Source organism: Vanacampus margaritifer, chromosome 14 (genome assembly GCF_051991255.1).
Source record: "Vanacampus margaritifer isolate UIUO_Vmar chromosome 14, RoL_Vmar_1.0, whole genome shotgun sequence".
Classification (NCBI taxonomy): Eukaryota; Metazoa; Chordata; class Actinopteri; order Syngnathiformes; family Syngnathidae; genus Vanacampus; species Vanacampus margaritifer.
In genome coordinates this window covers 6,609,620-6,634,248 of record NC_135445.1, presented here as the reverse complement: position 1 = coordinate 6,634,248, position 24,629 = coordinate 6,609,620, and the positions used below count along the sequence as shown (strand labels likewise).

General features: G+C 39.7%; 1 protein-coding gene across 1 annotated transcript in view; it reads right to left on the bottom strand.

The window, feature by feature from the left end:
- Window positions 1-940: 940 nt before the first annotated feature.
- LOC144034249 (transmembrane protein 132D-like) overlaps window positions 941-24,629 on the bottom strand; it is a 34,881-nt gene continuing 11,192 nt past the window's right edge. The window contains exons 4-10 of the mRNA XM_077542890.1: window positions 20,391-20,562; window positions 14,685-14,828; window positions 11,365-11,573; window positions 10,322-10,496; window positions 8,663-8,776; window positions 8,383-8,574; window positions 941-5,412 (exon numbers count right to left, since the gene is read on the bottom strand). Coding sequence (XP_077399016.1) covers window positions 3,949-5,412; window positions 8,383-8,574; window positions 8,663-8,776; window positions 10,322-10,496; window positions 11,365-11,573; window positions 14,685-14,828; window positions 20,391-20,562 — 2,470 coding nt within the window. The 3' untranslated portion in view covers window positions 941-3,948. The remainder of the gene's footprint in view (window positions 5,413-8,382; window positions 8,575-8,662; window positions 8,777-10,321; window positions 10,497-11,364; window positions 11,574-14,684; window positions 14,829-20,390; window positions 20,563-24,629) is intronic.

Here is a 24,629-nt window from a genome sequence, read left to right as displayed (position 1 = left end):
TTTTATGAAAAAAAAATCAGTTAACTAAAAAATGCAATTTCTAGAGATAGTACATGTGAGTGCTGGAAGGCTGAATGGAAAAAAATGATGGAATGATTTTCCACATTATTGAAAAAATGCGGTACTGGTATCCGTTGTTGAAAAATGTGGAATGATGTGGAGCTATATTAGTGAAAATATGGACATTTTCAATTTTCATTGCAAATGATGTGGCTCTGTTGAATGTGTCATCGGAAATGAATCAGGATTTGTTTTTTTTTTGGGTGACTAATGTGAAATTGAAGGAAAACTGAATTGTTAGGATGAGGAAAATTAATAGCACACATGGTGTGAATTTTTGGATTATGTTGAGGTTGGAATGGTGAGAATCACTTGAGAAATGTGGAACAAGACGCACGTCCAAATTATGAGGGAAAAAAAGTAAAATTCTGTGGTGTGTTTTTGAATGATTCCAGCATTCACACAATGACACATTGGTCAACCTTTGTCAACTGCTTTTTAACTGTTGTGACATTACATGAGTCAAATATGATACACGGTAGATCCACATCATTTGTAAATGGCCCTGTTGAACAAGACCGCGCGTATTGGGGGGGGGGGGTACCTCGAGAGATACTGAATGCATATATTTTCTCCCTTGGATCACATAATCAGAAAACTGTCATAAAGACGGTCCACTAATGCATTACTAATCCTGCAATACAATGACCCCAATCCCTTAAATCTGTCAATAGGGGATCTGATGGTCCAGATTAGAGATTCTTCTGCAATGACACCGAGATTCTACTTGCGGTGTTTTTTTTTTTTTTTAACTTCAATGTCTTGCTTACCTTGACTGCGATGTCTGTGGCTTGAAATGTTCACAAAAATAAAAAATAGTTGTGTAGTGGTTAAAACAAACAAAAGATGTGTGATATAAAAATAAGGTAAGAGATATGCGTTAATATTTAGATATCTTTATTATACTTGCAACAAAAAAATCAATACAATAATAAAAACGTTACTTATATTGTTTTGACATTTTATATTACATATTGAGCATGACCCTTTTTTCCTCGCTGTAGTTGCTCACCTGTGTGATTCACTTAAGAGCACTCGCCATCTAGATGAGATTTGAATCACCACTTATCCCCAAGAGATGTTTAAAACTCTTTGACTGCCAAAAACGTTATATAACGCTTAGTAAAATCCTATGGAGGAGTGCCAAAGACGTTAAAAGACGTTTTTTTTTTCAAAACAGAGGTGAAACTAACCATTTTCTATTGTTGATTACTGAAAAACGGAATAAGGTAGAAACAAACTTTTTTTTCTGATGAAAGATGAGAGTCCAATCTTTCATTTGGTAGTATGTGTGTTTCCATAGTCCAAACACATAATTTTCTGTGGACCTTGAAAGATCAGTCAAAAATGCTTAAATCGGCTGGCACCCACGTCATCCCTTTTATGAAAACGTCTGGCAGTCAAAGAGTTAAGAGGACAGTTTCATGACTAGCTCTTCAGCTCCCTGCGGAGGATCAGGAAGAGCACACACTTTTCCAGTCCTTTTCTAAGGTGCAGGACATTACTTGATGCGGGTTTTCTTAAGCAAATACAACAAAGCCCCCAAAAGGGATGTCGGTGTGAGAAGTGCAGCTGCGGCGAATAAAAAGGGGTATCAAGATTTAAGGTGTAAAAGCCCTTGCGATGCAGCACCTCTAATTGTTTCCTTCAGTCTCACTACGTCTATGTACAGCATTAAACCGGAGCGGATTTAATATTGGCAAAGTCCATTCCACTGAATTATGACATCATCCTTAAATCCCATTCAATAGTAATTAAATAATCAAATCCGACTGATTCATGGCAGAGCTTTAGCTGATAATCCAAATCATTCACGACGCAGCTTTCATGTGAAATGACTCCACCACAGTTGAAAAGCTTTTAAAACAATGACGAAATGAAATCAAATTTCACTTCAATAAATACTGTACATATATTTGTCATTTATTGGTAAGATCTCATTGGAAGCATTTTTCTTTTTCTAAATAATGAGACACTACATACAAAAGGCATCGTGATACATTTATATGTACATATAAAATCTGTTGAATATGCATTATATTCTAGAGAAGAAAAAGAAGAAGGTTAGACAATAACCTACAATATATCAGTGCCGCCAGGGACAAAAACAGTATGGAAATAAAAAATAAAAAATAAAAAAACCTTATCCCCAAACTAATTACAAAACTTGGCAAAGATTATACTTGCATAACATACTTTCATTAATCATAAATATTTGCTGCATGTCGCTGTGACAGATTGCTACAATTAACATAACAAATGTTGCAGAAAGTCCTATAAAATCTAAAAACAAGGCTAAAAAATAATTATAAATTACTTACAAACGGTAATCTTTCCTATACTACATCTGACCTGACTTATCTGCAGTGCGTTACATAGTAGGAGAAAGATGTTGGGCTGTAAATGTAGAATAAGTCGCCGTTTTTTGTATTTACAGACTCTCATTAAAGGTGTATTCAAGGATCTTTTGTCGCTGCGTCTTCCGGGTGGATCGTCTTAACGACTGCTTCTCCGTCCCGTCAATCAATCTGCCGTAACGGCGTCGTGCGTGTGCTCGTACCTAACTTCGCGTGAGCACTTCGAGTGTTTGTAGCATGTAGCCGCTAAGCTTCGGATTCCGCCATTCGTCGTTGTAGCTCTACCGATCTCACCGCATGCTTTGAAAATGGCTGAGAGCCGCAAAAGGACATCCGTCTATGAAGTGAGACCGGCTGCAGAGACCGATTCCCGTTAACCGTTTCCCCCGGACAAACAGCAGAGCTAGTAGGGTGGTCTTCTGCATGCGCATTTTTTAAAAAAGTGACAAAGGGATATAAACAGTCATGTTGTATTTAGTTTTAGATTTTAATGTCTATATGTGTGTTATAATAAATGTGCATAAGTTATCTCATATTTACTCTTATAGTAATGCAAAGCATTTATGTAAAGCATGTATTCAGCGGGATGACCTTGTTTTGAATCATGTGAGTTGGAGTTATTTGTGAAGAGAGCAAGGCTTCGTGGGATACTCCTGCAGCTGCAGGAACTGTTCCGTACCACAAGATAGCCACTGAAACGGATGAGCTGTTGAATTTTTACTGCTGAAACCTTCAACACGTCTGTATTATCTCCAAAATCACTCATATCGTGATGGTTGCTACTGTGTATCCCCCTTCCCTTTAGAACAGCAAACGCTATGTAACTAGTGAATACCCAATAAAAAGAGGAGTCCCGGTAAAGTGTGCCTCGGCGCAGATAGGAGATTGTAACGGAGTACATCTCGGTCCGTTTCTCCTTGTGAGCAAAATTAATTAAAAACGTCTGTATTATTATCTCCAAAATCACTCATATCGGTGATGGTTGCTGCAGTGTGTCCCCCTTCCCTTTAGAACAGCAACTGCTATGTAACTAGTGAATACCCAATAAAAAGAGGAGTCCCGGTAAAGTGTGCCTTGGAGCAGATAGAAGATTGTAACAGAGTACATCTCTGTCCGTTTCTCCTCGTGACCAAAATTAATTAAAAACGTCTGTATTATTATCTCCAAAATCACTCATATCCGTGACGGTTGCTGCTGTGTATCCCCCTTCCCTTTAGAACAGCAACTGCTATGTAACTAGTGAATACCCAACAAGAAGTGGAGTCCTGGTAAAGTGTGCCTCGGCGCAGATAGGAGATTGTAACGGAGTACATCTCTGTCCGTTTCTCCTCGTGAGCAAAATTTATTTAAAACTCTTGTCTTCCTTTCTTGTCTATTGTTTATTAAAGGTTCTAGGTTGACTGAACCTGACAATGTGCTCTGTGATTGACTAGCAACCAGTCCAGGGAGCATTCTGTCTCTCACCCAAAGTCAGCTGGGATAGGCTCTACACTAAACACTTCTGTGAATTTGGTCTCAACATCTCAAAAACTCACTGGGGCTCTCCAAGGGGTTTGACGACAGGCCATGGCATGTCAGGTATTGGCATTTGTGGCTCAGCAGAGGACACCTGCTGCTGTAGCTGCTGCTGCTGCTGCTGCTGCTGCTGCTGTTGCTGCTGCTGCTGTTGCTGGTTGATCCAGTTAAAGTCCGTGCCGTTCTTCTTCAACGCAGCCAAGTGTTTGATGTCCAGCGTGGTGAAGGTGGTGAACTGGACCTGGTTCCTCTTACTGGTGGGTGAGTGGAGGGGCTCGTTACGGTGAGGCTTGGCCAGCAAGGTCGCCGAACGGTTCGCCATGGGGTCGATGACTTTCCTGTGAAGCTGCTGCTGGGAGCCGGTTCTGCTGCGGCCCAAGGTAGCAGTTCTTTCGGGAATGCTGGCGATGGCAGGGCCCACGGCAGGCAGAGGGTTCTGGCCCTTGGCGTCGGAGGAACGACGAGTCAGCGTTGACACTTTAGCAGGGGCACTTGAAGCAACAGGTTGCGGATTGTTGCTCCCTAGCCATACCCAGTCATGTTTATGATCCTTCGGGTCCCCGCTAGGTGTCGGAGCCGCTTGTATAGGGGTCTTGTGATTACGAAAACAGAGTCTATAGGAGGCACAGTTAAGTAAAAATCCTAAAATAGCTATACACAACACCGCCACTAAGGAATATATGCCAATTTCCAAGTCAGACATGGAGCGGAATGTACGTATTAGGTCACTCTCAATAACTTTTGGGGGTTTGGTTTTGGGAGGCTCTTGCTTTGGTGAAACATCCTCTTTAGGGATGCCTTTGTTTGGGGGTGAATTTGGATTGTCGAGCATGTTGCCAAAGCTTCTCTTCTGTCCTTCTTTATCCAAAACACCAGCTGTAATATCAGCAGGTCTGGCAGTGCTTGGGGAGATCTGTACACGAGCAGTGGAAGTGGGAGTGACCATAAACTGAGGACTTTGTGTAGCTTTGCTGGTTGTTGAAGTCCAAGCAACACGTGACTGCACGGTTCTGGTTAACAGTGTGGTCGTGGTGCTGGTTTCCGGTACTGTCCCAAAGATTGTTTTATCCACATCTGTGACTAAACGCTGCGATGTAACTGTTGTTTTGAGATCTCCTGCCATTTCTGAAGCTCCCCCATTATAATCACTATTTTTCTCTTTACCAAGCCCGTCCTTTTCTCCAAAAGCTCGCCCACCACCCTGGAAGTTCATCCGTAGGAGCCCCGTGCCGACCACCAGCTTGCTCTTCCGCTTCGACTTCTGGCATTCTTCGCAGATCCTCAGCTCCACTCTGACTAGCGCCCCTTGGCCCTGGCCTTCACTTTGCGCCACCACAAACGTGGACTGCGGCGTGCGGCGAACAGTTCCCAAAGCCTCGTTTGGGGTGGAGACTGTTAAGGAGTAGATACTGCGGTCGAAGATCGCCAGGGGAACGACAGCACCGTCGCTGAATTGGACCCAGCAACTGACGGCGGCTTCCTAGAAATAAGAAAACAAGGTCAGAACACTCAGTCAAGACCTACATGTTTTTGTCATACCAGAACTACAACTACTTCCTGCTTCTGTGTCTAAGAATCATGGGAAATGTAGTCCTAGTAGCCTAATGCTGCGGTGGTCAGATCCAACCTAAGATAAGTTTTTCTGGCGGCATATTTCCAGTGTAATAAGGTGGGACCAGTGTGACGTAAACGGTACAGCCAGCTTCCAATAGCGGCCGGGACCAAGTAAAAAAGGTTCGATAATGGCGAGTGCATTGAATTGCTTAGCGCTGTTAGACTTAAATTATTATTGTTAAATTAATAAATGTAATTTAATTATTTTAAATAGTTAATTAATTCATTTATTATTATTATTATTATTATTATTATTATTTAATAGTTCCTGATGACAATTTATGATTTTCAACAAAATTTTAATGTTTATTTTTGCAAATCTGGTCACCCTACTGTATGTTTGACCCAAGTGATTAATAGTGTGTTTTTTTTGAAGGTAGAAGGAAACTGAATTTGCTTGCATAAGCCAAGCAAAAGTCTGAGCAGAGATTTGAACCCATAGCCTTTGACTGTGAGACAGATATGCTACACAGGCATTGCCTCCGTATACTAAATAGCCAATCCTAAAGTCTCTACGCTGGCACTCTCGGGAGTGCTATAGCCCCATAAAGGTATGTAATTGTACCAATGAGAATTCACCTGCTTCACTAAAATCTACAGTAACAAGAGAAGAATCAGTCACTCTGATCACATCAACACACAATGGCCTCTTTCCTGCAGCTAATATGAGCCACCGGGGAGACACAGAAATAACCTATATTTTGGATTTGAATACATTATGAGTCGCCGTGAGCACGTCGTTAACAGCTCCCCATCGTAGACACGGTTGGCCGCTCGTCCGCGCCTGTGCGTTTGCAACAGTTTATTATCGACGTGGGCGGAGAGGAGAGGATAGCTCGGACCTGCCGCAGAGCCGTCGCTCCTTCGGCTACAGACTGCCTAATTGCTGCCCGCGCCCGCATCACGAGCCCGTTTGACGACGGGCAAGCAGCCACGGCTCGATGCGCGAGCGAGCTTTTAAACAGAACAGCTGTGCGCGCCGTTCTCGCCCGCCGCCCCGCTGAGCATGCTAGCCGCGGATGATTGTCGCGACTGCCAACTTGGCACGTTCGCATTCCGGCAGATAAAAGAAGAACATAAGTGATTTGACATCCCCAAAGGACATCGTCACCACAGGCTACACGGCGGTGTTTTACACTCAATTCTTGATTTTAGAGGACCTTAATAACAGTGTTGGAAAATGTGAATAATGCATGACAGGTTTCAGTAAAAGTGTTTGGAATGATACGTTCATAATTCTTCTGCCGTCTGTGCAGGAACCCCGGCTGGAGACGACTTAAATGATTATAGCTATTACTGAAAATAGGGTCATTTCTTTTCATTTTTGCATTTGACTTACGGACCTTGAAATGTTGCGCAAAAGCTTTGCTATGACCTTCAGAGACCGTAAAACTGCAGTACCTTGGTCCAAAACTTCTAGTTTCAATGTGACTCCAGAAATTGATTGGTCCCACGCTGTCAATAGCTAGCGGGCGGAGGCAGAGGAGTATCATCTGGACTAGATTTTTTATAGTGATGGTGCAGTTGGAGCTTGTCCTTGTGACATTGGGCAAGAGGCTGGGTATACCCTGGAGTGGTCGCCCGACAATATAGACAAACAACCGGTCACCCTCACATTCACCCCTAAGGACAACTTTTAGTGTGACGGCCTATGGCCATCATGCGGTTTCAATCGATGACTAATTTAACTGTGTATTCAGTAACGTCTATATCGTGATATCGTGCCACAATATCCTCCATCGTTATGTCACAATATTATTTTATTTTTTTCTTTCTTTGGTCCTTCCTCGGGTCTCCTGACGGCCTCATGACTCTGGCTGGAAGTGATCGGTTTAGGTGAACGGTATGGGATTTTTTAATAGGTTTTAGGTGAACTAATGAATACACACTCACACGCACGCACATTCACGAACTCACCCACATACAAAATAAAAAAATAAAAAAATACTTAAAAAATAAAACAAAAAGAGAGAGCAATGATGATGACATGTCAAATCGGTAAAATTACCGAATGAACAATACTGAGCTCTCCAGAAAAAAAATAAAAAATAAAAAATGTCGCAATATTAAAAGCAAAACATCCATTAAAAAGGTGAGGTTGTATTCCATTTTTTGCAGTTCTAGCACTCCCTGGTGGTTAGTTCATTAGTGCGGTTTTAAACAGGAACGTTTTGGCCGGTTATCACACCTATAAATCAGTCATACCAGCAAATATTTTTCAATATCTACTATTACTTTTGCCCCGCTTAGCTCTTTTTTAAAATTTTATTTAACTGTATTTTTTTTTTTTTTTTTTTTACAATATTGTGAGTTTTTACACATTGTCGGCTTTTTAACATCGCCAACCTTCCCACATTATTGCGATAATTATCGTTTTGTGAGGTTCATATCGTGATATTTATCGTACCGTGGTATTTGGATATCGTTACATCGTAACGAGTATTCAGTGGTAGGACATTTATTTCGGTTCCAGGACCATGACAAAGTGCAACATGTCACGCATTAATTATTCAAAGATGACATCGAATTTGATAGATTGAATAAAATAGGAATCCATCCACCCTTTAATTTTCTCTACAGTCCTCTTCAGGGTCACAGGGAAGCTAAGTACACCCTGGATTATTCACCTGTCAATCACAAGATGGACACATAGAAAGAGTCAACCACTCACACTTCTGAGTCAGAACATGTTTTGGGACTGCTGCTCAGAAAAGCCCGTGGACAGCCCACCCAAGCACACAAGAGAACATGCAAAGTCCACACTGAAAGGTGCGAGCTGGGATTCAAACTGAGATCAATTTTATGCTCCAAGTATCAGAATTTTCCACTTCCTTGCCTGTTTGAGCTGCGTGATTGTCTCACGGGCAGTTGCCATGGCAACAATGGCGCTGCTGCTCCCTGGGCTGGGCTGCAGGGACAGCGAGAGTCCAGACACCAACTGTACTCCTAACTCCGTCACACTCACTTTATCATCCACCACTGTGATGGCCTTCTCGGCTAGGAGTGATGAAGTGAGCGGGGAGAGCACCTGCGGAGAGTCGCATCTCATTAAATTTGTCTATGGACATGACTGCAATGTATGTTATGGATTGGTTACATAAAGACATGCGTCTTACTTGAACAGTAGTTGTGCCCACAGCTCGCCCCTGCAGCACTTCGCCATCCTGAATCCTGGCCACATCTGGGTCTGCCACTTTCAGAGAATAGCGCACTAGATTGGTCACGTCCACCTATTGGTCAAATGAGAGAAAAGATTGAGATGTTTAGAAAGCTTGTTTGGATCCTTTTTAAATGATATCACAGTTTCACAGCAGGTTTAGAAAGAAACAATTTGCAATCCAACCGTTTACTGCTACGGATGAATATCTTCAAGTTCATTTTTCAACAGGTAGCTTTGACACCCAGCTTGTCGTGAAATTCAAGTTTGTAAACCACTCTATTAATGACTAATTATTTGAATTGCTTTGTTAAGGTGCATTTGATGAGCGAAGTGAGAAAGTTGTATTAAGCGCCAACAAGTATTTTTATTTCATTTCTTTTATTTATTTTATTGAAACATATATTTTAATTTAATTGTGTTTATTTTTTTAAATGAGGCTCAAGACTGTCTTGAGCCTTCTTTTAAAATATATCTATATATATTTATTTTATTTATTTATTTATTTTTCAAAAAGGAGGCTCAAGACCGTCTTCAGCCTCCTTTTAATATATATATATTTTTTATTTTTATTTTTATTTTTTTTAAAAGGAGGCTCAAGACTGTCTTAAGCCTCCTTTTAAACATATGTTTTTATTTTATTTTGTTTATTTTTAAAATGAGGCTCAAGACTGTCTTGAGCCTCCTTTTAAAATATATGTATATATATTTATTTTATTTTTTTTCGAAAAGGAGGCTCAAGACTGTCTTCAGCCTCCTTTTAAAATATATTTTTATTTTATTTTATTTATTTTATTTTTAAAAGGAGGCTCAAGACTGTCTTCAGTCTGCTTTTAAAATATATGTATATATATTTATTTTATTTTATTATTTTTTTCAAAAAGGAGGCTCAAGATTGTCTTGAGCTTCCTTTTAAAATATATTTTTATTTTATTTTATTTATTTTATTTTTAAAAGGAGGCTCAAGACTGTCTTCAGCCTGCTTTTAAAATATATGTATATATATTTATTTTATTTTATTATTTTTTTTCAAAAAGGAGGCTCAAGACTGTCTTCAGCTTCCTTTTAAAATATATTTTTATTTTATTTTATTTATTTTATTTTTAAAAGGAGGCTCAAGACTGTCTTCAGCCTGCTTTTAAAATATATGTACATATATTTATTTTATTTTATTCTTTTTTTCAAAAAGGAGGCTCAAGACTGTCTTCAGCCTCTTTTTAAAATATATTTTTATTTTATTTTATTTATTTTATTTTTAAAAGAGGGCTCAAGACTGTCTTCAGCCTGCTTTTAAAAAATATCTGTGTCCAGGAGTTTTCCGTGTCCTGGTGAAATAAAGAACTAGAGTCAACAGAGGCGGGCAATTTACAAAGTTTTACCGGTCCATCAATTCGTCTTTCGTCAGAAGACTGTCCGTCCGTCAATGATGGACTGACGGACAGTACTGACGGAATGCTCACATCTGCAATAGTGATGATGAACTGTAATGAAGGAAAGCGTGCATGACGGACTGACAGACTGAGGATTACAGTCTTGGGGAGAAAAAAAATGGCCGACTGATGATGAAACTACCACAATATTATGTGGCAACTTCTCTATTTCAGGTCGGCATCTTTACCTGCCAATCAGGACCCAGGAAATAATCAACAGGCTTCGCCCCAGTTAGCAAGTCTGGCAGCGCATCCGAGTCGGCCTCGAAGGGTGTCAGCACCCTGAGTGTGGAGTGCTGATACTGTAGCATGCAACCCCGGCCCTTCCGCATCTCCTCCTCCTCTTCGCTATTCCAGGTGGGTCTGAAACACACAAACAGTTGCACGCTAGCATCGGACAACATGCAAACTCCACACAGGAGAGGGCCTGAACCCAGATTCGTACCCTAGACATCACAAATGCGAGACAGACGTGCCAGTTTATACTTCACCATGCTGCGTAATAGCTCAAACTGAAATCACACTCCGAAGTGGAAGGTAAAACATGCATTCTACAAATGCAAAAAAAAATTAAAAAATTTAGATTTTTCAGAGATGGACCAAAAGCCAAAAAACAGGTCTGGGCCATTTTTATTATCATTTCCCATATACAAACTTTTCCATTTCTGACCTGGTTGTGCCTGCTGCAAACTATCGAGCGATCCAGGAAGTGAAAACTAACCAAAATATTCAATTATTGCACTGTAGAAAGCAAACGGGTCATCAGACACCCGTCGTCATTCGTATTGAGTGAAAAATAATGACTATACTGTACAGCATTGGGCAAAAAAAAAAAATCCACTAACCTCTATCTTCGGGGCATGTGTACTTCCTACATCCTGGCCACTAATGCACCACATGCACATTTTTTATTTTTGACAGGAGATAAAACCTTTATTAACTAAAAGGTCAGATAAATTTTACACATAGCTGATTTGTGCTAATTGTTTTTTTTTTTTAAATCAAATTAATACAAAGATTTAACTATTCCTGCATTTAGTATTTTATCAAAAAATGTCCTAATGGGAGTTACACATGGACAATAGAACAAGGTTAAGCGCAATAGCAAAAGTTCCCAAGTAAGAAGCAGACCGTTTGATCTGCATGACTTGCCTTGACCATGAAAACAAAGTGAATTTTGATGAGGGAAATGGATAAAAAAAAAAGTCCCAATCCACAGAAATGAGCTTACTTCCGGTTGCTGGTGGTAATGGGGACTCTCCAGCCCTTGATTTGGTTGAGCTCAGGGTCGGCCACGTCGATGCGCAGCGGCAGGCGGGGCATCCACACGCTCATCTCCAACTGCGCGCTCAGGAAACCGTAAGTGAAGGTAATCGTCACCCGGGTTTTGCCTCTCGACTCCTTGCCGGTGACGAACACGAAGTCGCAGCGCTCGGACACCTGCGGGGAAACAAACAGGAGGAAGCTAAATTCATGTTTTGAAGATATTTGGGACGGTTCCACTTTGGGAACAGTTTGGGGGAAGACTTTTCGTTGTTCCGGTTTACTGGATCACAGGTCCCTTTCGTGCAACTGTTCTTCAGGATGAATGAGCAATTTCTTACAATGTTATGACAACATTTTACGAAAGGATAACAATAGAATCACTTTTAAATTACAAAATTATTTATTTTTATTTATCCTTATTTATTTGTATTTGTTTTTATTTTTTTAGAATTTTTTTATTATGTATTTTTATATATTTTTATTATTAAAAAGGTCAGGCTGTTTTCTATGTTTGCAGTTCCAGCACCCTCTGATGGCTAGTTTATGAGTGCAGTTTAATTTTAATTAGGCATGTTTTGGCTAAAACGTTTAAAATCATGCTAATCGCTAAAGATGAAGGGTAGTGTAAATCCACAATTTGTCTCGATTCATAATGTGTGCGCGCATTAGCAAGTAAGTGCCGCATTAAGTGTTATTAGTGATTACTAGGTCATAGGGCAGGGTTTTAAAAAAAAATGAATAATGAATATTAAATCGATTTCCTTTACGAGTCTGATATCGACTCCATGAGAAACCATGAATCGTTTATTTTAATATTGCTTTTTCCCATAATTTTAATTTGGAATTTAATATTTGCGGAGTTTTTATCATGTCCTTAATATTTAAGAAGACTTGATGTTCCATAATGAATCCATATCAGATTGAAGTGAAGTGAATTGAATCTAATCGGAAAAAAACATTGAATTGAACGAAACTCTTGTGAATCAAAATCGAATCGATTGAGGAAATTATGTACATAGAAGTTAATGTTCCGAGCAAATATTTTTCAATGACCTTTCTCCTCCCATCCATCCAGGGTCAAAAAGGTACGGACATCTTCTCAAGTGGTAAAATCCTAGTGTCTGGGTTACCAAGTTATAGACACTGTAAAGATACAACGGTACCAAAGGCGCGCACATACTCCGTCTATCTCCACGTTCGCTCTCCATAACGTGAGAAGTCACAGCGGAGTCTTGATTAAACTGCGACTGAATGTAAATCAGCTCTGTCTTACGACCGCACCTTTAGTGCCGTGCTCTAGGTAGGAGCGTTGCCGTGGCGGCCATTAAGCGCAATGAGGTGAGACACGGCAGTTGGTGTGTTTTATTTAAGATTGGAGGCCTATCTCCGCCGCCGCCGCCTCACTTATCTTAACAAACCAGTGGCTCCACAGAGGTAATTGGGAGCGCACTAGACTGGAGAATAGGGTGTAGCGCCAGAAGAGAGCGAAGATAAAAGAGGCAGGTGGAATAAAAATGTGAGGCAACGGCAGAGGGAGGGAATGACTTTCCAGGTAAGTCAACTTGAATCCCGGTGGAAATGCTGTGGAAGGCTGCCCAGGAACCCCCCCCCCTCCCCCCAACGTGTCAAATTACTAACGGCAGGAAAAGCTCTGGTGCTCGTCGGTATTTTCTGATTCCCAATTTATTGGCTTCTCCAAGAGGAAATAAAACACGTGACATGGCGCGCAGGGTCCACAGACGGAGAGCAGCGACACGCTATTGCGGTCTTGGACGATTCACCTTTAAGCAATTGCCTGCCAGCGCTTTGCAAATTCTTCCCCCGGAATATTCGCTTTCCGCCTTACGTCAGCCTCGGGTTTCCGTCGGAATAAGGTCAAGTCAAGAAAGTAAAAAAAATTCAACTGCGACAATTTTGTATTGTAGTAGCTTGAATTCAGTTTACAGAGTGGACGGTATTGTTGCCTTTAGTAAGCCTCACTCATTTGATTTTATTTCACTGAGATCAATAGGGCGCTAAAAATTTTTTTTTTAAAAAATCTGATTATCATAAAAATAATAAAAATCTGAAATATGATTTAAAAAAAATTATTAAATATTTTTATGAGAAAAAAAACAATATATTCCAATATATCATTTTTCTTAAAATTGCATGAAATTAATTAGGGCAATTTTCGAATCATCTAATTTCTAGTGTCGCAAGAGGGTGGCTGATATTGGTATCGATCATTATTGCGAGTACCGATACCTTAAAATATAATAAAATAAAATGAAATAAAGCCCCCTGCTTTTGTGCCCCCTAAATTTGATAGTCGGGATGGGTGAGTACTGGCACCAGGTATCGTATCGGGCCGGTACTTGTACCTGGCGTTATTTCAAGGTATCGGTACCCGCGACGGCGCCCTCTTGTGTCCGTTTTAGGATCAGGAACTAGAAATTAGAATAAAAAATTGACATTAATTTCATGCAATTTTAAGAAAAAATGCTATATTGGGATATGGAGGTCTTTATTTGGGAAATTTTATGTACCCAAAGGACCAGTGGTATCAGCCCTTAGTATCTGTATCGGTGGGAAAAAAAAGTGGTATTGAACATCTCTATTTGATAGCTCTACTCTTTTGTTTGTCAAATAACGTTGATAACAGCAACGGAATGAGAATGTAATCCAATATTTGCAGGTTGTGTTTAAGTTTAGAATGTTTGTGCTTTTTGTTGTTTTAGATTTGTTTTTATCTTTTAATAATAAAAAAAATGGCACAAGCACGCAAAGAACAAAGCTGTATGTAGAGGAATATGCCTATTAAAAAAAATGTGTGGTTTGCTTTAACTTCATCTGATCATCGATAGTTCACATTCAGAGGTACAACACTAACTGGATTATTATGAGCAGTTTAGCCTTTAGGAAAAAACCAAAAAAATCATTATGAACAATTTCTCTGTTTCTCACAGACTCTTCGGATGACTCACTTAAAACACGCCGACTTTCAGCAAAACGACAGCAAAAAAAAATTCTCTCTCTCTCACTTTTTTCTCTGCTTCTGCTGTCCTAGTAACATGGAGCCATTATATAAAGGTCAACCCACTGCGCTTATGGACCGAGGTTCGGGATGAGCACTCCATAATACCTCGTGTGTAGGAGGCCCCTTTCGTGCATCGCCCATTAAGAGCGGAACAAGTTCTTGGTGAGTGTCATTTTGTACTTGAAGTGAAGTCGGTTGAACGTCTCAATATATCAAGTCCAAAAAGTCTAGGACTAGTATTTTGTTTATGAAAATGTTTTGCTTACCTTGAGCGCCTCTTTGTCAGTGGACCTGCAACTAGTTAGGCTGCTTACGTCGGTGATGTCGCCATTGGCCTCCACGGCCAAAATTTTCACTGGCACTTTCACCACTTTGCCCGTCAACACGGCAGTATTCAACATATCCGCGCTCTGGATGAGGGAGAAAAAAACAAAAACAGGATAGAGAGCAGGTTAGCCATGTGGATTAGTACGTATAATCATGATTTAAAAAGGCAGATTAATTACTATACTGTGTATAATGTGAGCGCCTGAATGCACCGCATAAGATCAATAAAGCTACTTAACACAAGGTTAATCGCTTTTGCAAAAAAAAACGTTCACTAACTTCCCAGCAACAGTTTGGTCATAGCGCAGAGGCCGCAGCGAGAGATTAAAAAGGTGAGGGCCGAGCGGTAATGAAGAGCTATGACCATAATCTCAAATGTTTCCCTCAATACACAGGAGGTGCGTTGCGCAACCTTGGAAGGATGAACAAACATCCTGCGTTGACATCTTTTAACCCTGGAGAACCCAAGAACCCGTTTCTTCTTTGGAAAATTATGAATTATACATTAAATGACTGCTATAAATTCACTGAACATCAAAATATATGTTTTTTTTTTCAATTTTAACCCTTTATTCCCTAATTTAGGATTAGGGCGAAATTTGACCCATTGGGATTTAAGGGTATCATTTCGAAAAATCTGAATAACAAAAACTGTGAGTAAACTATTTAGAATTTAAGATAATAATCAATCAAATACAAAGCTACATTGAACAATATATATTTTTTGTTTTATTTGTTGCATTTTCGCCATTTTGTCACCACCACTCAGGCTCATGTAAGTGCAATATTCGTCCACTAGATGGCCCCATGCAGGGGTCAGAAGTGGCACTCTGGACTTTTGAAGTTAAATTTGTAAAAAAAAAATAAAAAAAAAAAGGTCTTTGTTATTTGAGTAGCAGAATTTTTCGGGGCCAAATTTGACCTCGTGGGTTCTCCAGGGTTAAATCAGAGCAAAGTAAAAAAAAATAAAAAATCAGCATTCAGAATTGTGAAGAAGTAGCAGCAATTATAGCTTTGTCCAGTTGTCGCGCTTCTTACGTATGATTTGAATGAACGAGCCGTCGATCGGCAATATAAGATTTTACGGGTTTTGCGGCGACTCAAAATGAATCGCGGTTGCGCGATTTGGCAAATTATAGCCAATCAAAATGCACGGAAACGTTCACGGAAGCGGTAACTCAGATATTTTCAAAACAGGCTAAAAAGCAATAGAAAGATTGTGTTTTGCAACAATACTTAACCATATTTGTAATTCCATATGTACCTGTGCATGAAATAGTGAATCTTGTGGTAAAAAATGTGAACGAGTGTACGTACCGCGCCGGTTATATTTACTACTATAAACGCTCCAGAGTATAAATTGCACTAGGCCAAAAATACATAATTAGGTAGAAGTCACATTTTTTTTGCGGGTAATTTATTTTACATACAACTTGACCAAAAAAAAAGACATCTTGAAAGGCAAGTTATAACATTAATAAAAGAATATAGAATAGGCTGAATAAGGTGTAAGATTTGCTAACACAATGAAGGTCCACTACTTGCAGTTTGTAGTCCACAGAATATGATTTTCTTTTTGGGGGGGGGGGGCATTTGTGTTCACTCATTCTCAGTTTTCTTTGTAGGCTAACGTTTACCGTTTTCAAGATTGAATTGTTACGGCGTAGGAGATATCGGTGCGTAAGATTAGAGTGCCCTCTTGTGGGTGAAATTATATACCCCCGGTATATTTTATTTTATTTTTTAAAAAAAAAATTCTTCTGGAGAGCTCAGTATTGTTCATTCGGTAATTTTACCGATTTGACATGTCATCATCATTGCTCTCTCTCTCTTTTTTTTTCTTTTTTTAAATTATTTTTTTATTTTGTATGTGGGTGAGGATGTGTATGTGCGTGCGTGCGTGCGTGTGAGTTCACCTAAAACCTATTAAAAAATCCCATACCGTTCACCTAAACCGAACACTTCCAGCCAGAGCCGCGAGGCCGTCAGGAGACCCGAGGAAGGATCAAAGAAAAGAAAGGAAAGTGAAAGTGAACCCCCGGTATATTTTTAAGTCGCAGGAACAGCCAACCTATGAAAAAGAGTGTGACTTATAGTCTGGAAAATACGGTAAATGAACGTGAGTAAGCCCCGCCTTTCAATCCCGATGATATCGTCTTTATTCCCGCGCCTGCTCTTTCTTTCACAACCTATGTCAAAGTTATACGGTGCAACATATCGAATGAGGAGCCTCAGAATCGCAACGAGTTAGCCGTCATTTTTTACGATAGTCTGGTCCTGTTGGTATTCGGGGAAAAAGAAGCACGTGCACCTGATTACGAACCAGGTGTGATGTGGTGTTATCTGCAGATCCACTTTTTCAGAGCCCAATAATAAACCTAAACCTGATGACATTTTTAATCTCCCGAACCTTATACGCCTGAAGTGTATCAATGCTTATCAGCAGCTGCACCCTCTAAGTTGCCATCAAGAAAAAGTCTGATCTGGCTTTATTTTCAAACTTGAACCAGTCCTTCAACTTGGATTTACGGCTGCTTTCCAGTTAATAAGATCTCTGCCCGTTTTAATTTATTTTAGACGCTACGTCTAAGACGCTAAGGCTGATCAGCATTTTTTATTTATCTATTTATCCCCCCCCCCACACACCCACACCCCACCCCTCCCTGTGGACTGAAGTATCAGGCAGCGCTCGGCAGATGTTGCCCGCCTGCTTCACAATCTGAGCTCGGTCGGCTTGACAGCTGCTGACCGCAATTTCAAAAAAGACATGCTCTATTAGAGCCGGCGACGCTAACCCAAACATAAGCCAGGGTGGATCAGGGCGAGGACAAAATCAGTAGAGCAACGTCAACTCTGTAGGCCACGTCACAGACTACAAACTGTACAAATCATTTGCATATGTTGTATTACATTTTCAACCGTGTACGCTTGGATCCCCGTTTCTTTAACTTTATCCCCCAATTGTGTGGAAGGAAGACAAACTCGGCAAAGAAACAAAATACCTTCCCACTCGCCATCTTATTTTCTTGCTTTGTTTGCATGGTAGCGATCCAAGTACCAAGACTGAGCCCGAGGTTCTGGTCCCTCCACTGCTTTAAATCCTCCGACTTTCCGACATGTGCACCCACTCGCAGTAATTTCTTCTGAAAAGCACCCCCTTGACCATCTGTCTACTTTTTGAAAGCCTCTTCAGCTACCCTTTCATTTCCGCCGCAGTGCTACCTCTTTCCACCCACCTGAGCAATCCCTTCGTCTCCCCAGAGATAAAAATCACTTCAACGCTCCAAGGCCTCAAGACCAAAACAAAAAAACATATAGAGTTCTCTATTATTTGTTGTCCCATAAAAAAAAAAAATGCTGCTCTTGAGTTTGTTGTATTTTTTTTTTTTTTCATTTAGTAATACTATTTTCCCGGACGGCTATTTGCAAATATTCTGCAGATTCTACAGAAATGATTTGCTATACTTGAATGGATGGATGGATGGATGTTTTATGCAGCCCCACTAGTGTACAGTATTTTGGTTAATGTTGCTTTAGTAGAATATGCATTAAGCAGCAAAATCCACCATTTTTTTTATCAATATCAGAAGGCGGCCATTTTGCCACTTGCTGTCGACTGAAGATGACATCACAGTTGCTCAGGGCTCAGGCAACGACCAACCACATCTTACCTTGTTTTCTGAAGCTGAGCTGTGATTGGTCGTTGCTTGAGCCCTGAGCAACTGTGATGTCATCTTCAGTCGACAGCAAGTGGCAAAATGGCCGCCCCTTGAGATGGATAAAAACTGCTGGATTTTGCTTCAAAAACTCATATTCCACAAATTTAATACTAACCAGAATATCATATTTAGACTCGTGAGGTCACATATAACATTATTGTCAAGAAATATTTAAGGTTGACTTCTTCTTTAAACTTTCAGCAGACATAACATATAAAATATATATATATATTTAGTACACTATTATAATAAAAAAAAAGCAATATTATTATATAATCCATGTTTTTCCATTCAAGTGAATTGACATCGCTTCCAAGAAAGAGAATAATGTCTCTGTTATTAGCCTCACGCTGAGAGAATTTATCCCTTGCTTTAAGTGCTTGATTTTGTAAGTGTCTCTCCACTGAGCGGCTAATAAACAATTGCATCGTTTTTATCTATAAGTGCAAAGCACCGCGTGTCTTGATATTTTTTCAAAAACAAATTCTATCACACTCTGATTTCAATTTAAATTGACAAACTCAAGAAAAGCAATCATTAAAGTGATCATTCAAGCCTCCTTAGCGAGAGGCTAATAAAAGACACATTACAAGCGCCGATAAAGCGCTAAGCTAATAAACATCACATGAGAGGTTATGGACGGCCCCCCTCCCAGATTTGCTCATCTCTCCACGCCCATCTTACCTAAGCAACTACATACATAGACCAATATCAAAGCCCATATTCATTAGTAAGGTACTTGAGAGAATAGTATCAGTACCACAAAAAAAAAAAAGCTTCCTAAAAGAAAATGATATCCTGGAGGAATTTTAATCCAGTTCCAGAAAATGCCATAGCACAGAAAGAAATCTTGTTAAAGTCATCACCATGTGACTTATTGCCTCGAAAAAGATGGCTGATCGTTCTGTGTCTGTCTATGTCCACCCAAAGAACATGACAACTTTCATGGAGTGCCACAGGGCAGCTGTCTTGGTCCTGTATTATTCTCAATATACTGTACATGCACCAAAACGACACTGCAAGCGATGAATTCCATGAATTTCATGCAAACCCGGTACTGTAGAGCTTTTCTAAATATGAAAATAAGAAATTTTAAGTTAATCTTAAAAATAGTCATGTTATGACGGATTGCTCCTATTTTGGTTGTAGTGTAGAGATAGGATTCTGCTGCTGGGACTGGTGGGTAAACTCTCGACTAACCCAAAATCTTAAAAAAATAAAAAATAAAAATCATATATATAAATATATATGATTTGCCTTATAGAAAGCTGTTCAAGTAGCAGTTTTTTAAAAACAGATTTTGATGTTCTTGATAAATTCAAGTTTTAAAAAAAAAATCAAAAGGGCTTTTGCATCCTTCAATTTTCTGTATATGGCCCTTGGAAGAAAAAGTTTGGACACCCTCTGTGTTAATTGCTATGAAAATTCCCATCATTCACTATTCGCCTCGCCCACCCCTGGATCTTTTATACAAATAGCGACTCCAATGGGCCACATATTACTCATATAAGTGGCAGTGATTGGCATACCTTGATGTAAATACAAAGCATTTCACATAGCATATTTTAGCATTTAGAAATGCACGCCTTTGTGCATTCCGGAAAGTTCCACCATCTCTAGCTGAGTACCCTCAAATGTTACAGTAGGAGCATATACTGGTCGTTAAAATCACGGTATGGACTCAGCTCGCTTGTAAAAACTGGCTTCCAGGTACTGAAACTTTGTAGTATTGTATATGGAAACAGTAGTATAACGTAGCAAAGCTAACACCATCCGTTTAGCATTCAACCGCAACAGCCTCACAGGCTCCATATAACAAAAACAAGGGAGCGCGTGCCAGGCCTTTTTATGAAAATCCCACGTGAGACTTAAACGTACCGTGTAATGTGCCAGTGACTCACACAATGGCGTGTGTTATCTTCTTACCGTGACCAGAGGGGCCAGTCCCACGTAGTCTCGCTGGGTGGTGTAGATCCGCATTTGGCCTACATCCCTGACGTTCCCCGGCTGATCCAATCTCCAGGAGATGGTGTGAGTCTCAACCAGCTCCGAGACATCTTTTGCCACAAAGTCCAATTGGAGCACTTCAAGAAGACCTCTGTTGGGAGAGACTCGGGTTCAAATTGATGCTATAGTGGTGCATCACGGTATTTCAGTGGTTTAGTACAAAAAGTGAAACTCTTGTAATGGACATAGGTTAAGATTTTGTGATGTTAAAACATGAGATCAAGGTTAATTATTTCAACATTTCTTTCCACATTGCTCATCCTCAAAACCACCTGTTACTGGATCCTTAGATATTATAGAAGGAATTATGAACAGTTCAAAATAGTAGTCAGTGTTAACACAAATTGTTTGGGCTTTATGTCAAAAACAAAATAAGAAAGGAAAAAAAGACATTTTGGTGGCAGCTGCACTCTTCTGACTCCAATTTAACCTGAGCTTCATTGTGCTTAAACAGCCACAATGCCACTAATAAAAGATTATGCAACCACAATAATTCACTTGTTTCTTTTTCCGTTCCCTCTCAAAAACATGGTCCATTGAGTTGTACAGGTTGGAAGCTTTAAAAACAGCTAGGTCAAAAAATAACTCAAATTGGCTCAACAAGTGACCAAGCCATATTTTTGGATCAACTGAATAATCACTATATATATATATATATTAATTTCAGTTTGTTACTAATCTGTAGTGTTTGTTGCTAAGAAAAGTTTTTGGAGCTTTTTTGGAGTTTTCCAAAAATGTCAGTGATCATAAATTGGGGCACGTTAACCTTATGACCTTAGAAGAATGAGGGCATGGACACTGCTATCTTTGGATTGGGTAGAATAAATAATAACAAAAAATATATATATATATATATATATATTAGTTAGCTCCAAGCACTGCCGTGCCACAGCATCACACACACCTGAGACCTGTCTTCGGTCTTGTTTTCCTCGACATTTAAAATGCAGGTAAAAAGGTTCAAAAGAGGTTTGCTGGGCTCAGAGACAAGAAAATATTGCAACTAAAAGAACTGCGAATGACTGAGGAAAAACAAACTTATGAGCAAGCAAGAGTGCCATAAAAAAAAAAAAAATCCTACGTTTGGGGAGTGAGGTGAGCGTGAGGAGAGATGATTTAGTCAGCTGGTCTGGCCTCGGAAAAAGTAAGCATCTGGATGGAAATGTTTGAAACGGAAACGTAAGGTGACAAAAACTCTCTGCGTGGTCACAAATTGGGATTTTAGTTGCAACAAAGGACAACAAAACAACAGTATTTAATGTTGCCACCAGCTTGTCACAAACTTATTTTGGGGACTCGGCAGCGGTTGCAAAACATCTACGCTCATTAGAATTCAAACACATGAAAGTGTGTGAGCTCTAAAAGTTTTCTGTCCAACTCATCACTGAATTCCCCTCGCCTCTCTACAGTGAGCCACGCTCCCTTCTTGTCAGCAAATTATTTTGTTTTTGTCCAGCGCCTGATCATTTTGCTTTTAGGAAGGCATGTGGCTAGTGGTTAGCAAGCTTGTCCCACAGTTATGAAGTAGCGGGGTTTGAATCTTAGCTCTGACCTTTCTTAACACATTACGCGAGTAGTCAGAGGTCGAGGCAAGCTCCATGCTACTTGCGCCGCACCAGCTAGCTAGCAACAAATTTCGGTTGGCTAGCTAGCGCGACACGAGTCAGTGATGATCGTCTTCGTGGCTGTGAATAAGATTCTGACAAGTATCGCTAGTCACGAAGGGATGCCAAGGAAAGACAGAGAAGTAATGCTAATTGCTAAGCTAACCTAACACTGGAATTAAGTGCCTGGATGATGGCGTAAACTTTCACAGAAGTCTGGTTGAAACTGCGTTAAAGAGGAGAAATCCAACTTTGAACAACAAAATGCACCAAAAAAATTCTCAAAACCAGATTACAGTAGATCTTATCGTTTATTTAAACCAATTAAGCTTTGCTAATTATACGGTTACAATCCATTCTGAAATACTACAGAAATTTATATTTGTTTGATATTGCGCAACTGACAGTTTTCAGACAAGAAAATATAGTTTGCTGCTATACGTAATATAATAAAAACAGTTGACTCTATGAACTCATTCACTGCCATTGACGGCTATAGACGTCAAAAATTCATTTGAACTATTTCTATTAGTTTAACTTTTTTTTCTTCACTTTTGTTAACAACAGTATGAAAACCTAGAAGAAACTTATTGTACATTTAGAACAGATATTTGTGATTAATCGTGAGTTAACTATTGAAGTCATGCGATTGATTACAATTACAAATTTTTATATTCGCCTGACCCCCCTAATTTTTTTAATAATTTAATCGCCTGACGCCCCTAATTTTTAATAATTTTTTTCTTTAAAAAAAAAATGTTTAGGTTTTCATACTCTTGTTAACAAAGGTGGGAAACAAATTTAAACTAATAGAAATAATTAAAATTAATTTTTGATGTTTATAGCCGTCAATGGCAGTGAATGAGTTAAAAACAATTTTTCATTCGCTATTTTGTCCTATTTTTATTGTTTAATAAAACACTTTGCCGCAGGTGTCTGGGATTAGCTACCGTGCAAAATAAAAATAAAAAATCACTGAAATGCAGTTTTATCATATTCTATTTTTGCTCTGTGCAGATTAAAAGAAGGTAAACAGATATTGAAATGGTTTCAGCATAGGGTCCTGCGTAACAAAAAATGCGAAACATCAAAGAGGGGCAGAAGTCTTTTACATGAAAGCAGATGAAAAACACCACACAAAAAAAAGCAAAGTAAATATTGTACAAATACTGGTGCAAAGACTATAAATAATGTAACGATATAATCACAAACCATAACCCTTCAAACAACCAACTGAAGTAAAAACATTTTTTTCTATATTCCAAAACTTGAAAAAAAAAACGAGTACACGGTCCAGCCATCTATTTTCAATCGCACTTGTCCTCATTAGGGTCCCTATTGACAGGAGACATGTCTGCAATGAATCTAACATACAAGATTCGAACCCCCAACCTCAGAACTGTCTGCGGTGACAGATGTACCAACTATTTGCTCCCCATGCTGCCCTTGTGCAAGATGTTAAAATATGAGTTATATTGCTAACCAGCTTTTAACATCATTGCCAACGCGTTCTACAAAGATAACCCAAAACTGTAAATCCGCTGGTGTTGATGGATGAGGTTAAACAAGTCAACATCTGTGACAGTTTTAGCACCACTCAACGTGAAATATGTTTGATATGAAAGCTGTTGGTGGCATTCCACATTCATCACTAAAACCACATCATATGTTAAAAAGCTTTTTAACTTGTTCGCTGCCAGTGACGACTATAGACGTCAAGCATCCATTTTAACCGGGCTGGGCAGTGAATGAGCTTTTTGTAAGGTGAGATATATTGTTGAGGGTCTTTTGCCCAGATTTAGTTATAACTGTTTTAGTTTAGTCATAACTGTTTTAATTTCCTCAATAGAGCTTGGTGAGGGGGGGCTCGTCTGTTTCCACATCAATGGGCCAGTGTCTGGGGTTGAAGTCAATGTGTATTGGATGATATGCTGTAAAAGTGTAAAAAGTCTTATCTGCTTCCGGCTGTCGTCATGTGTATTGAACTCAGGCCTGGCGGCTGTTTCCTGGTGGGTTTTTAAGATAGTATAAGAATGCTGTGAGTCGGCTGTAACGACACACTTGCAAGAGGAACTGCAGCCATTTGTCTGTAAACTTGCTTGTGTCCGGAATATTCTGTAAAATAAATCCTTCGAAGGACCTGTTCACCGATCTCCAGTCTGTATTCAGAAAAATCAACATTCTCTCTACCCGAACAACAACGAACACGCGGAAGACAAAGATAGTCTTCTAACAATATTTTCTGAAATCATTGAAACGGAGTCAGGTAGATTTAGCTGCTTTGCTGAAACTGGCCGGACTGTCTGCGGCAAAATATGGTGAGAAACATAGAATGGGTTTTGCCCCTTTTTCCTGGAAATCCTTCTATTTGGGGGCGGGGATGTTAAACCGTTCGACATATCACTTCAGACTCAAGTGTGTGTGTGTGTGTGGGGGGGGGGGGGGGGGGTTGTCGTGGTGAGCCCAACACATGGGACACAACTTGGAATATCTCTCCTTTCTAATCCTCCCCTTCTGAACGTGCAAGCGCTTAAGCCCGGATAACGGAGCCGTG